This window comes from Tenrec ecaudatus, chromosome 16 (genome assembly GCF_050624435.1).
Source record: "Tenrec ecaudatus isolate mTenEca1 chromosome 16, mTenEca1.hap1, whole genome shotgun sequence".
NCBI classification, from domain to species: Eukaryota; Metazoa; Chordata; class Mammalia; order Afrosoricida; family Tenrecidae; genus Tenrec; species Tenrec ecaudatus.
Window position 1 is genome coordinate 105441225 of NC_134545.1, and position 13428 is coordinate 105454652.

At 49.8% G+C, this 13428-nt stretch overlaps 1 protein-coding gene across 1 annotated transcript in view; it reads left to right on the top strand.

Annotated features, from left to right (window-relative positions):
- The window catches only part of LOC142428691 (scavenger receptor cysteine-rich domain-containing protein DMBT1-like), a 79987-nt gene that overhangs the window by 46964 nt on the left and 19595 nt on the right, over positions 1-13428 (top strand). The window contains 4 exon segments of the mRNA XM_075533478.1: positions 1091-1238; positions 4252-4442; positions 8728-9045; positions 12170-12487. Of these exon segments, the coding sequence (XP_075389593.1) occupies positions 1091-1238; positions 4252-4442; positions 8728-9045; positions 12170-12487 (975 nt within the window).

Sequence of the window (13428 nt, forward strand, 5' to 3'; positions counted from 1 at the left end):
GCACCGAAGGGATTCTTCAAAGAAACCCCTATGAGCCAGTGTTCTGAGTGAAAGACCAAGTCACGAGGATCCATCCATTCATGGCTTCCATTCCATTTCCATTTAGTCAGAGGAGGACATCCAGAGTCAATGATGCCAACCTTCTTGGTCCCCTGGCAGGGGCACCATGAGTGAAGGACAGGCCTCTGATCCAAATTCAGCAGATTGTCCAGGGCCATCATTTAGAGTTACCTGCCGTGATGGGCACCTCCTCCTCCGCACTTTCTCTGTTCCTTCCTCTATCCTTATGCCTTGGGCTTGCCAATGCCCCATGGCATTTTTCTTAGCCTTGCTTGTCAATAAAGGGCTAAAAGCCTAACTGGTCCTTCTAGAAAAGGGCCACAGCTAGATGACCAGGCCACTTGGACCTCTGCACAGAGGATGTGGATGCCGTTCTTATCGTACCAGTTGATCTGATGGAGAAAAATCAACTGTTTCTATTGTCGTGGGTGGACCCTTCCATGTGGGACTGGATGTCAGGCAGGATAGACGGGCAGATGGAGAAACAAAAGAACAGACAGGAGGGTGGCTGAGGTGGACACGGAGGGTTTTCAGTATTTGTGGGAGTTGGTGTGGATGATTCAAGGCAAGTTCTTCCCAATATTAAAATTCCAACTGAATGTGGATGTGACATTGCCATCACAATTCCACAAAGGCTTGGCCTTCATCAGGGCCGACCTCTTCTCAGTGGGAACCTCACAAAAGGCGAGGCTGCAGGATTCGCCTCTGGGGAGTAGCTGGAGGGACGGTTCTGGCTGGTCGTCGGTCATAGCTCTCCTGAGCAGTCTATATCCATGGTAGAATTCTCAAAAGAGGTGCAGGGTGCTTCAAACTCCAGCCTCTGCCAGGCCCTAATTCCTTAAACCTGCAGAACTTTGTCACAGTGTATACTCAGTCTATCCTAGTTCATGCTTGATCTGTCCCAAGACACACTCAGAAAGTGATGACCAAAGAAACTTGGGGTGGGGGTTGGGGCCAGGCAGGAAGGGTCAACTGAACGATGCAAACAGTGGGAGCCTACGGTGCTCAGTCCCCTTCTGTCTGCATGCAGACAAACCCCCGTGTGGCGGCGTGATCACGAATTCCTCTGGAGTGGTTAGGAACCCGCCGCAGAACGAGATGCACAACAACATCACCTGCATCTGGGAAATCAAGGCGAACGCGTCGGATCACATTCTGCTCGCCTTCCCGTATCTGAAGTAAGTGGGCCGCACCCACCACAGGGTCGTTCAGAGACCCAGTCCTGTCCTCCCTCGGCTGTGTCACCAACCTTACTCACAAAAATGAGTGTCAGTCAATGAAGTGCATGCGATATTAGCAACCCCCCATGTACCCTTCCCCTAACTTCTCCCAGTGGAGACTACTCGTGTAACACCGATAAGATATCAGAGCTGAGAAGCAGCCACTGGTTCAACACTGTTGGCTGGACCACAACCTCACACTGGAGTCACCAGTTTTACCTGCATTTCTCTGTGTGTGTGTGTGTGTGTGTGTGTGTCTGTGTGGGGGGGGGTAGTCCTATGTGATTATGCCCTACATATAGATGTTGTCAGGAGAGACCAGTCCCCGGAGAAGGGTATCATGCTTGGTAAAGTAGAGGGGCAGCACAAAAGAGGAAGGCCCTCGGGGAGTGGACGGGCACAGTGGCTGTAACAGTGGACTCAAACATAAGAACAACTGTGAGGCTGGGGCACGATCGGGCGGGGTTTGGCGCTGTGGGTTGGAAACCTACTCAGCAGCACAGATTCACGTCACTGTCGCTTCATCAGGATACAGTGCTGTGCTGTGACCATACAGAGCGATCCCTTCCCCTTTATGTTCACCAGCCCCCACCGCCATCGCTCTCCCCCCACTGATCTGCTCTCCGTTGCTAGCGTTCTGTCATTTGGAGAATGTGAAAGACAAATAATAGTAAGGAATCAAAGTCCATGGTTCACACCAACCAATCCCTCAGCAGGAGAAAGATCGAGTCTGGGAAGCCCTTACAGAGCAGTTCTGTCCTGACCTATGGGGTTGCTATTAGTCGGAATCAACTCGATGGCAATGGGGCTGGATTGGAAGGAGCCCTGGTGATGCAGTAGATTAAGCATTGAGCTGCCAACTGAACCCACCAGCCGCTGCAAGGGAGCAGATGAAGCAGCTAGTTCTGCCCGAGTCCTGCAGAGTCGCTGTGAGTCAGCAATGGCTGGGTGGCAGTGGGTTCTTGGTGTGGATATAAAGTGGGCGAATCTTTTGCGTGTTATTTCTGACCCACTTGCTGCTGGATCAGTCATCTGTTCCTTTTTACTGCTGAGGTGCACTCCAGGGGATGGGCGCCTGAGTGGTTTGACCATCCCCCCCATGAAGGGTGTGTGGGTTGCGTCTAGCTTGTCATGATAGATAAGGCTGTTTGAACACTCAGGTGCGGGTTTTTGGGTAACTGTCATGTTGTAAATGTTTGGATAAATGCCCAACAGTCCCATTCCTCATTTGCACGGAAAATGCGTGCTTAGCTTTTCAAGGAAATGCCATGTGACGCTCCACAGTGGCTGTTTGTGCATCCTAATTGTTGCTTTGTGCCACCGAGTCAATTCTAACTCGTGGCAGCGACCCTGTGTATTACAGATTAGAGCTGCGCCTCCATTGGTCTTTCTTGGCTGTCATCCGTAGGAGCGCTGGAGGTGCTGTGGTTACTCATTGGGCTGCGATCTGCATGGTCGGAAGTTCAAAAACGCCAGCAGCTCCCAGGAAGAAACACTGGGCTTTCTACTCCCAGAAATGGTTGCATTCTCAGAAAGCCACAAGGGGTCCCTGTGGGGCAGCACTGACTCTGTGGCAGTGAGATTTGAATCATCTTTAAGAAAGAAGACTGTCTGGCCTTTCTCTCGGAGTGTGCTTGGGGCGATCTGAACTGTCAACCGTTCTGTTAGCAGCTGAGTGCAAATTGTTGCTGACACCCAGGGACTTCTTCCCTACCAATTAGCTCTCAGTGGTTGTTTGTTGTAGCTGTTTGTCTCCAGCAGACAAATTCTCGACATTTTTAGGGGGCTTCAGAAGTTCATGGGAAAACAATGAAAATATTGTGGAACTTTTTCACAAACATTTTAAAGCCTCCTTATAGGTATTTCTTTATGATGTTGCTGTAAATTATATAATTTTAATTTTTTTGCTTACCTGTGTTTATTATTCATTATAGAAATGCTACTTATTTTGTGCACTTTCATACAATTTTTATTAAAATGATGTTCACTGTGTATGCCAGCAGTTCTCAACCTGTGGGTCGCGACCCCTTTGGGGGGGTCTAACGACCCTTTCCCAAGGGTCGCCCCATTCATAACAGTAGCAAAATGACAGTGATGAAGTAGCAATGAAAATAATTTTATGGTTGAGGGGTCACGACAACATGAGGAACTGTATGAAAGGGTTGCGGCGTTAGGAAGGTTGAGAATCACTGATGTATGCTATGATTAGTTATGAGGGGTGTGTGTGTGTATGTGTGTGTGTGTGTGTGTGTTTGTGTGTGTGTGTGCATGCACGCACACTAGCACACATGTATGCCCAAGGCGAGTGTCCAGGCCTACTGCTGGGGAAAGATGAAGGCGCCAAGCTTGACCCAAGACTTAATGAACTAGGAATTCATGGCCTTCATGTTGTAAATGCCCAAGGTTTGGTGTTTTCGTAGGTGAACATCTAGCACCCAGGAGCAATTTAAAGTATTGATGGCTCTTGAATTTGGGGGAATTAAAAAGTGACTCAGAACTGACGGTTCCCTGAGCTGAGTCGTGGTGGTGATTTCCTGAGCTTAGTCCTGGTGGGAACTGGACAATACGGAGCAACGCTGGCAGGCAGGTGACGTCCCCAGAGCGAGCTGGGAGCAGTCAGTAGTGACGTCCTCCTAAAGTTTACAAATGGGACCTGAGGCCACGTCCTCTAGGCACGGGATGGGCCCAGTGAAACTGGCTGTTTGTCTTGACCCCAGGTTGCGAGGTCACCTGTAATATCAGCTTCAGCCTCCTGTTTTCTCCTTTAGTGAAAACCCCACAACCTTAAGCCGGTGGCTCTTAGAGAGAAAAAGTAGAATGAAAGGCGTTCAGACTAGGGGGTGAGTGACTGCTCTGTTCCTCCCTGGCCCCGAACTCTGCAGTGAAGAGCTATTGGCTCTATCTCGTAGTGAGCCTCTGAAATCTTCTGATGTGCAGACTGGGAGGCCCCCACAGGTGTTTGTTCCCACAGCCTTGACTGCACCAATGAATATTTTGAAATCCTGGATGGCCCTCCGTCCTCGACGAAGTCCCTGGGGAAGACCTGTACTGGCTCCTACATCACCTACTCATCTTCCTCCAACTCGATGACCCTCGTGTACTTCCGAAACTTCAACAACATCGGGAAAAACTTCAATGCTTACTACTACTCTGCTACCAAAGGTAAGAATGACCTATGGGGGGAGTGGGTACCCAAAGACCAACTGTAGGCAACTGGACATCCCCTTATGAAAGTGTCACGGGGAGGAGACGAGCCAGTGAGGGTGCAGTGTAGTAACGATGAAACATACAACTTTCCTCTAGTTCCTAAATGCTTCCTTCGCCCCTTCCCCCCCCCACCCCCACTATCATGATCCCAATTCCACCTTACAAATCTGGCTAGACCAGAGGATATACACTGGTAAAGATAGGAACTGGAAACACAGGGAAATCAGGACAGATGATCCCTTCAGGACCCATGGTGAGAGTGGTGATACCAGGAGGGTGGAGTGGGGGTGGGGTGGAAAGGGGGAACTAATTACAAGGATCTTTATATAACCTCCTCCCTGGGGCTGGACAACAGAAAAGTGGGTGAAGGGAGATGTTGGACAGTGTAAGATATGACAAAATAATAATTTATAAACTATCAAGGGTTCAAGAGGGAGGGGGGAGTGGGGAGGAAGGAGAAAAAATGAGGAGCAGATGCCAAGGGCTTAAGTGGAAAACAAATATTTTGAAAATGATGAGGGCAACAAATGTACAAATGTGCTTTACACAATGGATGGATGGATGGATTGCGATAAGAGTTGTATGAGCCCTCAAAATGATTTTAAAAAATAAAATAAGTAGTTATTTAAAAAAAGAAATCCCATTGTATGTGCTTAAAGTTGATTGAAATAATAAAGCATTTCCAAGAAAAAAGAAAACGCAATGGGGAATGAGCCATAGCAGAGATGGGGTGCGTTGGTGTGCCGTGAGAAGGCAGACAGAAGTGCAGGCATGGGTTTCCGGCAAAGTGCAAGGTGTGCTCAAGGGAGCGGAGCCTGTCCTCACTTACCAACTACCTCGACATCTGACATCTTGCACTTAGGAAATTCGTGAAAGACTTGCTCTGTGACTGTTTTTGAGTTGACTGCGTACATCTGGTGATAAGGAACACCGAAGTCGGGGCGGAGCAATGGTTAAGGTGCTGGTTCAACTTGGCTGGGCCCTGATTCTCGCTGTGTTGGCTGTTAGGTAAGATGCGATCTGGCAGGTGTGCAGGGATGGAGTTGCCCTCCACTCTTTGAGCTGATGTGGCCATCCTCTACTTTCTCATGGTGCTGACTTTCAAAGAATGGCCTGGTCTTAGAAACGCAAACGTGTTGGCGAGTGACAAGAGAGTGTGACAATAACAACAAGGATCTACATAAGAGAGAGCATTGCTTGAACGCCAATTTTATGCCAGGAAGCATTTTAAGAACTCTGCAGATAGTAGCTCCTCTAATCCTTACAGAAAGCCATGAGTCTTCCCCCTTTTTATGGATGAAAAAAACTGAGCTTAAGAGACTTTGTAACTTTCCTTCGGTCATCCAGCAATGGGCCATCACTAGTTACCACTAAAGAGAAAGAGGCAGGGCTCCTGGACGTACAAATGATTAGCATGCTGTCTGAACTCTGCTCAGAGCAATGCCTTGTGCTTATACCAAGCACCAAGCTGATTCTTACCATTGGGCAGGTTGGAGGAACAAGCTGTACAATGCAAGGGCCAGGTAAAAAGTGGGGAAAGAGCAAGGACAGACAGCTAGCCAAAAATGACATCCAAATGGCTACGAAACACTTAAGAAAATGCTCGTGATCATTAGCCACCAAATCAAAGCCGCGGCGAGTTGCCAGCCCGCTTCAACGTGACAGAAAGAAGCAAATGCTACAGGGAGTTCAGAGGGATCGGAGCTTTCATGCCCTGCTGGTGGGTCTGTAAATCCACACAACCATGGTGCAAAGCGCCACCTCAAACAGCTGGGAATAGAAATCCTGTCTGATCCTGCAACACCTTTGCCGGGTGTATACCCTAAAGCAGTAAGAACCACGACACAAACAGATATATGCATGCCTGCATTTGCCACAGCCCTGTTCATGATAGTAAGAAATCAGAAACAGCCCAGAGGACCGTCAGGAGAAGAATGATGCAGCGGCTCTGGAACATACACACAAAGGAACACTGCATCGCTACAATCCAGCGACGAAACCACAAAGCCCCTCATGCCATGGACAGACCTGGAGAACATGGTGCTGAGTGAAGTCAGTCAATCACAAAGGAGAAGCATTGGATGAATCACCTCTGGAAGGATGGAAACCAAGCGAAAGGCCTGCACACTGCAAGGAACAGACTGGACGTTCCCACGGGAAGCAGGGTAAGGGTGGGAAAATGGAGAACGGACTAGAAGTTTGACAGGGGTTGACTTGGGTGAAAGGGAGGGTGACGACCCATGGAAGGTGAAGAAAATTCAGGGGAGGGGAGTTAGGACAGAATACGGGTAGGCAGGGTTGATGAACCATTGAATGCAGAACTGATAGTCTGAAATGTAAAGCCAACCCCCAACTAATTCACAGTAAAAACGTCATTTTAAAAAATGGATGTCGTAAAGTGGATGGGCAGCCCCCTCCCAATGGGCACTCAGCAGTGACTGACCGTGGCTTCCTTGCATTTGTAGAAGCGGTTTCGCAGACCCCACACCTGATCAGTAAGTCTCATCTAATGCTAATCTTCGTCCTCGTTCATGCTTCCATCTCCTCTGTCCCCACTCCCCATTTCCTGACTACCCTGCTTTGGTGTCTCTCACATAAGGGGGCTTCCAAAAAAAATCATGGAAAAGTGAAATTAAAAGGTCATGAGGTTGTTCTACTAGCCTTCTGAAGCCCCCTCCTGCAGGTGTCCTATGTGAGTCTACCACAGCTGAGGGGGCCCTGAGGCGTGTTGTTACACCAGGCTCAGGCCCGTCCACATTGGGACCGTGTCCACAGACCAACAATTGCATGGCTTCATATTCCTATCCAGAACTGCCGCTTAATTCCCACGTCTCTGCTCTTACCAACGGCGTTGAGACTCGTCTAATCTGAAGGCTGGCAGAGCAGAAGCCCGCAGGAGCCGATGGCTATTTGAATTTCCCAGAAGGACAGGGATTTGGAAACACTTGCGTTTCTAACACAAAACAGCACAATTTAGATGTTTCTGTGTTTCAAGGGAAAGGTTGGCAAAGAGAACATCTCTGTTCGATCCTGCACACCTGAGGAACCGCAAAACGCCCACTTTAGAAGAGTTCAGCTGTCCCTCTTGATGGCTGTAGCTTACTGGGAAAATGAATCGGCTACAACCTTGACACTGATAGGGACGATCTTAGAATGCTGATTTTGATTTGCCCCAATCCTCACTTTTGATGGAAGGGTTTCTTCTTGTGTCCACAGCCATCCCAACAGAAACACCTAGGACCATTGCAGCGAGACCAGGTAAGCCCTGCGAACACCGGTCTTCATTTACCAGGTGGAATTTCCTCTCTCCCGCATGCGTGCCTGCTTCATGGGAAGCAAGACGGACCAAGAGTTCCCCACAGCTCTTCCATCCACTCCACCAAGACCTTTAGGGCCACTCAACCCCCCTGGGATCTTTTGGCCTTGGCACCCCTGAATGAACAAAGTTCGCTTTTGTGTGCCTGTGGTCCTCAAAGCCTGGGCCACCTACAGGGGTCTCTGTAGGGGACCTCTTTGCGTCCTTTACGTGGTCGGCCTAATGAGAGCATGCATCCCTAACAGGAGCAGTGTCGGGGGCACGTCAAATGCAGTCAGCTAGGAGGGCAGGGGGAAATCGGAAACTTTGGAGTCAGGACACTTGAGTTGAGATCTGCTACCCCGCAGCTGTGGGATTGGAGTAGGTGGCTTTGTCGCTCCAACCTTGTCGATGATGCTGGTGCCCGGATGCTCTCCTAAGTTACACTTAGGGTGACAGGACATAAGCATGCACACGTACACACCCCTGCTTCATAAAAGCTACAAATCCCTGTGCTTGTTGTTACAGTGTTTCTTGGGCATGGAGTCAAGAGTGACTGGCATATGCCCCCTTCAAGTAGAAGCTTTTCATGTCCCCATTCTGGGCACATCTGCCAGTAGAGTGAATGCCTCCACCTTGTGCTGCTTTGGGGCAAGGGCAAAGGAGAGGGTGGAGAAGGAGTCCTCCTGGGGCAAATAAAATCCAAACTACCTTAAGCAACACCAGCACTACATAGCTGAAGGAAGGTTAGGCTAAGTGTTCTCTTGGCCATCCTAAGGACGCATCGGCTTCCATCCAGGAGCCTGGCTCATTGACTTACTCCTTCACCAGGACCTCCATCTCTAACAGGAATGGCTGGAGTAGGGAGTGGAAGTGGGCTCACCTAGTGTGTGGAGAGTAGGCAGTGCCCCCAGAGGGCAAGAGTTACCAGGTTTCTGTCTCCAGGAGGCTGGCCAGAGATGCGGCTGGTGGGCGGCTCGGGCCGCTGCTCGGGCCGTGTGGAAGTCCTCCACCAAGGAGCCTGGGGCACCGTGTGCGATGACTTGTGGGACCTGAATGAAGCTGAGGTGGTGTGTCGCCAGCTGGAGTGTGGCCGGGCCATCTCTGCTCTTGGGAAGGCCCACTTTGGTCCAGGCTCCGGGGACATCTTCCTGGACAACCTCCAGTGTGCAGGTGTTGAGCGTTATCTGGGCCAGTGTGCCCACTCGGGCTGGTCAGAACACAACTGTGGCCATCATGAGGACGCCGGAGTCATCTGCTCAGGTAACCTCCCCTCTCGGGCAGTCGCCTCCTGTCCCAGAGCAATTCCTAGACCACTCTGTCATTCAGAGTCACCAGGGACAAGGATCTTTGCCGTACCTGTTAATAGTCAATGTCTTAACTGAGAACGGCTCAGAATAAAACCTAATTTGCTAATGAAAATTACCAAAAGAATGTGTGATTTTCAGAACTAGACATGTGAAAGTGGCATGTTGTCTTAAGGGCATTTTAAAGTAATTTGTAGACCGGTCGTTCATGGAAAGAACCAGAGGGGTAGAGGAAAGCTAAGAGATTCCGAGCCGGACACACCGAGTTTCATCTCAGAGCTGGTGCTGGTTGGGCAACACCTAAAGGCATGAACACTTGGTGCCTTCATTAGTAAAATTAAGAGACTAATTGCTTTTTGGCAGAATGGTCTTAAGGGTTAGATGTGACTTTGTAAACCACTGCACAGCAGCCGAGAAAGTGCTCTTGTCGATAGATGCCACCGGGCTGATTCTGACTCAAAGCGACCCCGTGGACAACTATCTGCCAGGTTCTGAGCCGCCTTCACATTTATGGTCATGGTGGAGCCCATTGATGCAGCCGCTGTCAATCCATCTCCTGACGGTTCTTCGTCCTTGTTGCTGGCTCTCTGCTGTACAGGCATGATGTCATGTTCTTCAGGGACAGGTCCCTGCTGACAACAGGAGCAAAGTCTGTGAAAGCAAGTCCTGCCAGCCTCCCTTCTAGGGGGCATTCTGACCATATTTCTTCCAAGAGAGATGTGTGTGTTCCTCTGGCCACCCATCATGTATTCCGTATTCTGCACCAACTAAACCACCGTTCAAGGGCATCGACTCTTCTTCGATCGTCTTTCCACTCATTGCCCAGCTCTCGCGGGGTATGAAGCAATTAAAAATGCCACGCCTTGACTCAGAAATGCCTCAGACCTCAAAGAGACATCTTCGCTTTTGAACATTTTAAAAGGTCTTTTGCAGCCTGTGGATGGCTGTTTCGATGGGCATTGGTCGTGGATCTGAGTGAAATGAACTCCTTGATCGTTTTGATCTTTTCTTCAAAACCCTATGGGGCATAATCCATGGAATTAAAGCAAAACCCTACCAGAGAGTTCTGCTGTGTCACATGGGGCCATTTATGAATCAAAAGTTGATGTGGAGACACTCCAATCACAGTATAGTTTGAACAGACATTCCAAGCTCCTCTTTGGCCTTTGCACTTTTGAGGTTATTTCTGGTCAGGTTGTGATCTCTCCTTCCATCAGGCTCACTCTGGCTCCACGGTTCTCTCAGCTCACTGTTCTCTGTGCTCCGTCCCCCAGGACTCATCCTCCTAATTCTCTCTCTCTCTCTCACTTCCCTCCCCCTCTCCCCTCCAGTGCTTTGGGGAGCTCCCCCTGCCTTACCTGAATATTGACATTTTCCTCCACTTTCCTATCTTAACTACACTCTTCTTGTAGACAACACTTCTCTGGCATCCCCCTTCGAGTAGAGGCTTTTCATGTCTCCATTCTGGGAACGTCTGCCAGTAGATTGAATGTCCCCACCTTGTGCTGCTTTGGGGCAAGGACAAAGGAGAGGGTGGACAAGGAGTCCTCCTGGGGCAGATAAAATCCAAACTACCTTAAGCAACACCAGCATCCAGAGCTCTATCCACATATGGCTTTGGGGCCACTTGGCACAGCCCTGGTCCTCTTTGCAAAGGGACCCAGGGTTCCATGCTGGGCTGCTGACCACAGGGTCAGTGGTTCAAGTCCACTAGCCACTCTTAAATTTATCTACTATAAATTATCCACCCTTCATATTGAGTCACCAGCCGCCAAGTCAATTTCTCATAATGTAGTAAGAAACTAGCAACCAAAGAGTAGCTTAATCTTATGTCTCTATGTGAATCTCCCAGTACTAAGTTATTTAAAGGGACCGGCTTTTCCCACATCATACTAATAGATTCTTACAGGGTCAATAAGAGTCAGCATCAACTCGATGGTAATGGGTCTGTTTTGTTTTGTTTTAAGAACACTAAAGTCTGTGTCTTTTGTTATTAAAGAAAGGATGTCTCCAAAAACACTCACATATTTATCCTCTATATTAACAGATGCTGAAGAATCACTTGTCAACAATCCAGGTAGGTCACGTCTTTTGCTGAGGGGACATGGAGCAAGTTCTCAGTAACCCTGGAGCTGTGTATTGTTCCAGCTCCAGATTCACTCCCCCTCTGGACCTAACAAAAGGGACCTGGGTGACACTGTCAGTTAGGCAGTGCACTGCTCACCACCAGGTCAGCCAGTCAAATCCACCAGCAGATCCAAAGGAGAAAGGGCAAGGCTAGCTGCTCCCATAAGGGCGACAGACTTGGAAACTTTACGTAGGACCACTGTGAGTCAGAATTCCACTCGATGGAGGTGGGCTTAATCGGGTTTTTTCTGAAGTGCAGATTTTCACAGCATTGAGATGCATCGGAAAGTCTACTTTGGGATTCCCACCCTCCACACATACAGGAGATGATGGCTTTTTAGATTTTCGGGGCTTTTAAAAATATATGCTGGTCCATCTGGTTCAACTCTTCCCTGACTAGCTTTTTCCCACTTTTTCCAGAAAGGTCTTCTCCAGAATTCCCCTGTCCCTTATTCTACGCATGGCACCCTGCGTTCCCCTCACTGCACAATGTGGAGGAGTGTGTTGTCCTAGTGTTCACGCCACACTAGTAAGGAGACTCCATTAAGAGTCCCTGGCTGGAGGGCTTTTGCCTTGGAAGGAAGTCTTGGTGGTCCACTTCCAACAACTCAGTCACTGAGATCTTGTGGGGCCCAGTTCAACTCTGACATGCATAGGGTCACTCTGGGTCTGAATCAACTCGACAGCAACTGGTTAATACTCCCTGAGGGCAGGGGCCATATCTCTTCACATCGTGGCTATAATATTGGGGCTACCACGAAAGATGATTGATATTAAATGAGCCAAAGACAACACATCTTGCGAATCACAAACACATGAGAAATGTGAAGAGAAAGTCCCAAGGCCCAAGACCACCATTTTCCCCCTTTCCTGTGCCTCTGTTTCCCTCTGAGGGGCTGGTGGGCCCCAAGGGAGTTTCTTCAGGGACTCACGAATCGCATCTCTGCCTATAGGGGACTGGTCGGAGCTGCGGCTAGTGGGCGGCTCAGGTCGATGCTCAGGCCGTGTGGAGGTCCTCCACCAAGGGACCTGGGGCACCGTGTGTGACGACCTGTGGGACATTCGTGAGGCCGAGGTCGTGTGTCGACAGCTCAGATGTGGACAGGCCATCGCTGCCCCCAGCGAGGCCCACTTCGGCCCGGGCTTGGGGGATATCTTCCTGGACAACCTCCAGTGTTCAGGGATGGAGCGATTCTTGGACCAGTGTGCCCACTCAGGCTGGTCAGAGCATAACTGTGGCCACCACGAGGACGCCAGCGTCATCTGCTCAGGTAACCTCCCCTGTCAGGCTGCTCGCTTCTGATGGTAGTTGGAGATGTTTGGCAACCATGAATCCTGGATGGAATTTTCATCGCCATCTGCCTGCTCCTTCTTGCCTGATGGCCCTCCAGCTTCCACTCCAAGCCAGGCCCTGCACTCCAAGCCTCCCTGCCCAACTGCAACAAGGTTGAACGGGAGGGGGCTCGAGGGTGCACAGAACTGCCTGGGGCATCATCGATGCAGGTTCCAGGGTTCCATCCCCAGAGATCGTGATTGACGATCTAGGTTTGGAAAGGTACGCAGGGACCCAAATTTTAACAAGTTCCTGGTGATTTAGCCAAAGGGGTACCTAGGGTAATTCAGGCTTGTCTGCCATGCGGCAGGACCGGACCCATGTGCCTCATCCCTCAAGAGATGTCCACAGGAGAGCTGGGCCTGCCCAGTGAGGGGGTGCTCTGGGCCCCATGCCAGGAAAGGCCCTGACCCTCTGGCCTCTCGTAGAGACTCACAGTCTTATCACTCAAACATCTCACACTTTGGAGTGGCTAAAGATGGTGACCAATTGCCTTTCTTTACACATTCAGATGCTGGTGATCTGCCCCTGCCCACTGCCCCAGGTATGTCTACATTTTTTGTTTTCCTGGTCCAGGTGCCATTCTAATAACAGTGCCCATGATGAGGATGATCTGAAGTACTTCAAAACGCCCTGTTCTGAGCCCGTCACACTCACTTCATTGGATCCTCACAATAGCCCCTGGAGGTTGATTCTTTAGTCTCATTTTTCAGCTAGGAGAACTGAGACCTAGGAGGTCAGAGGTAGACCCGGGCCAGCAGCCTGGTTGAACCCACGGCCCGGCACTGCCTTCAGAGCTCATTAACCACACAGGTGCCGAACACTAGGTGAAAGTGGAGCAAAGATGGGGGGCCTCTTACTCAGATTATTGTAAATTCT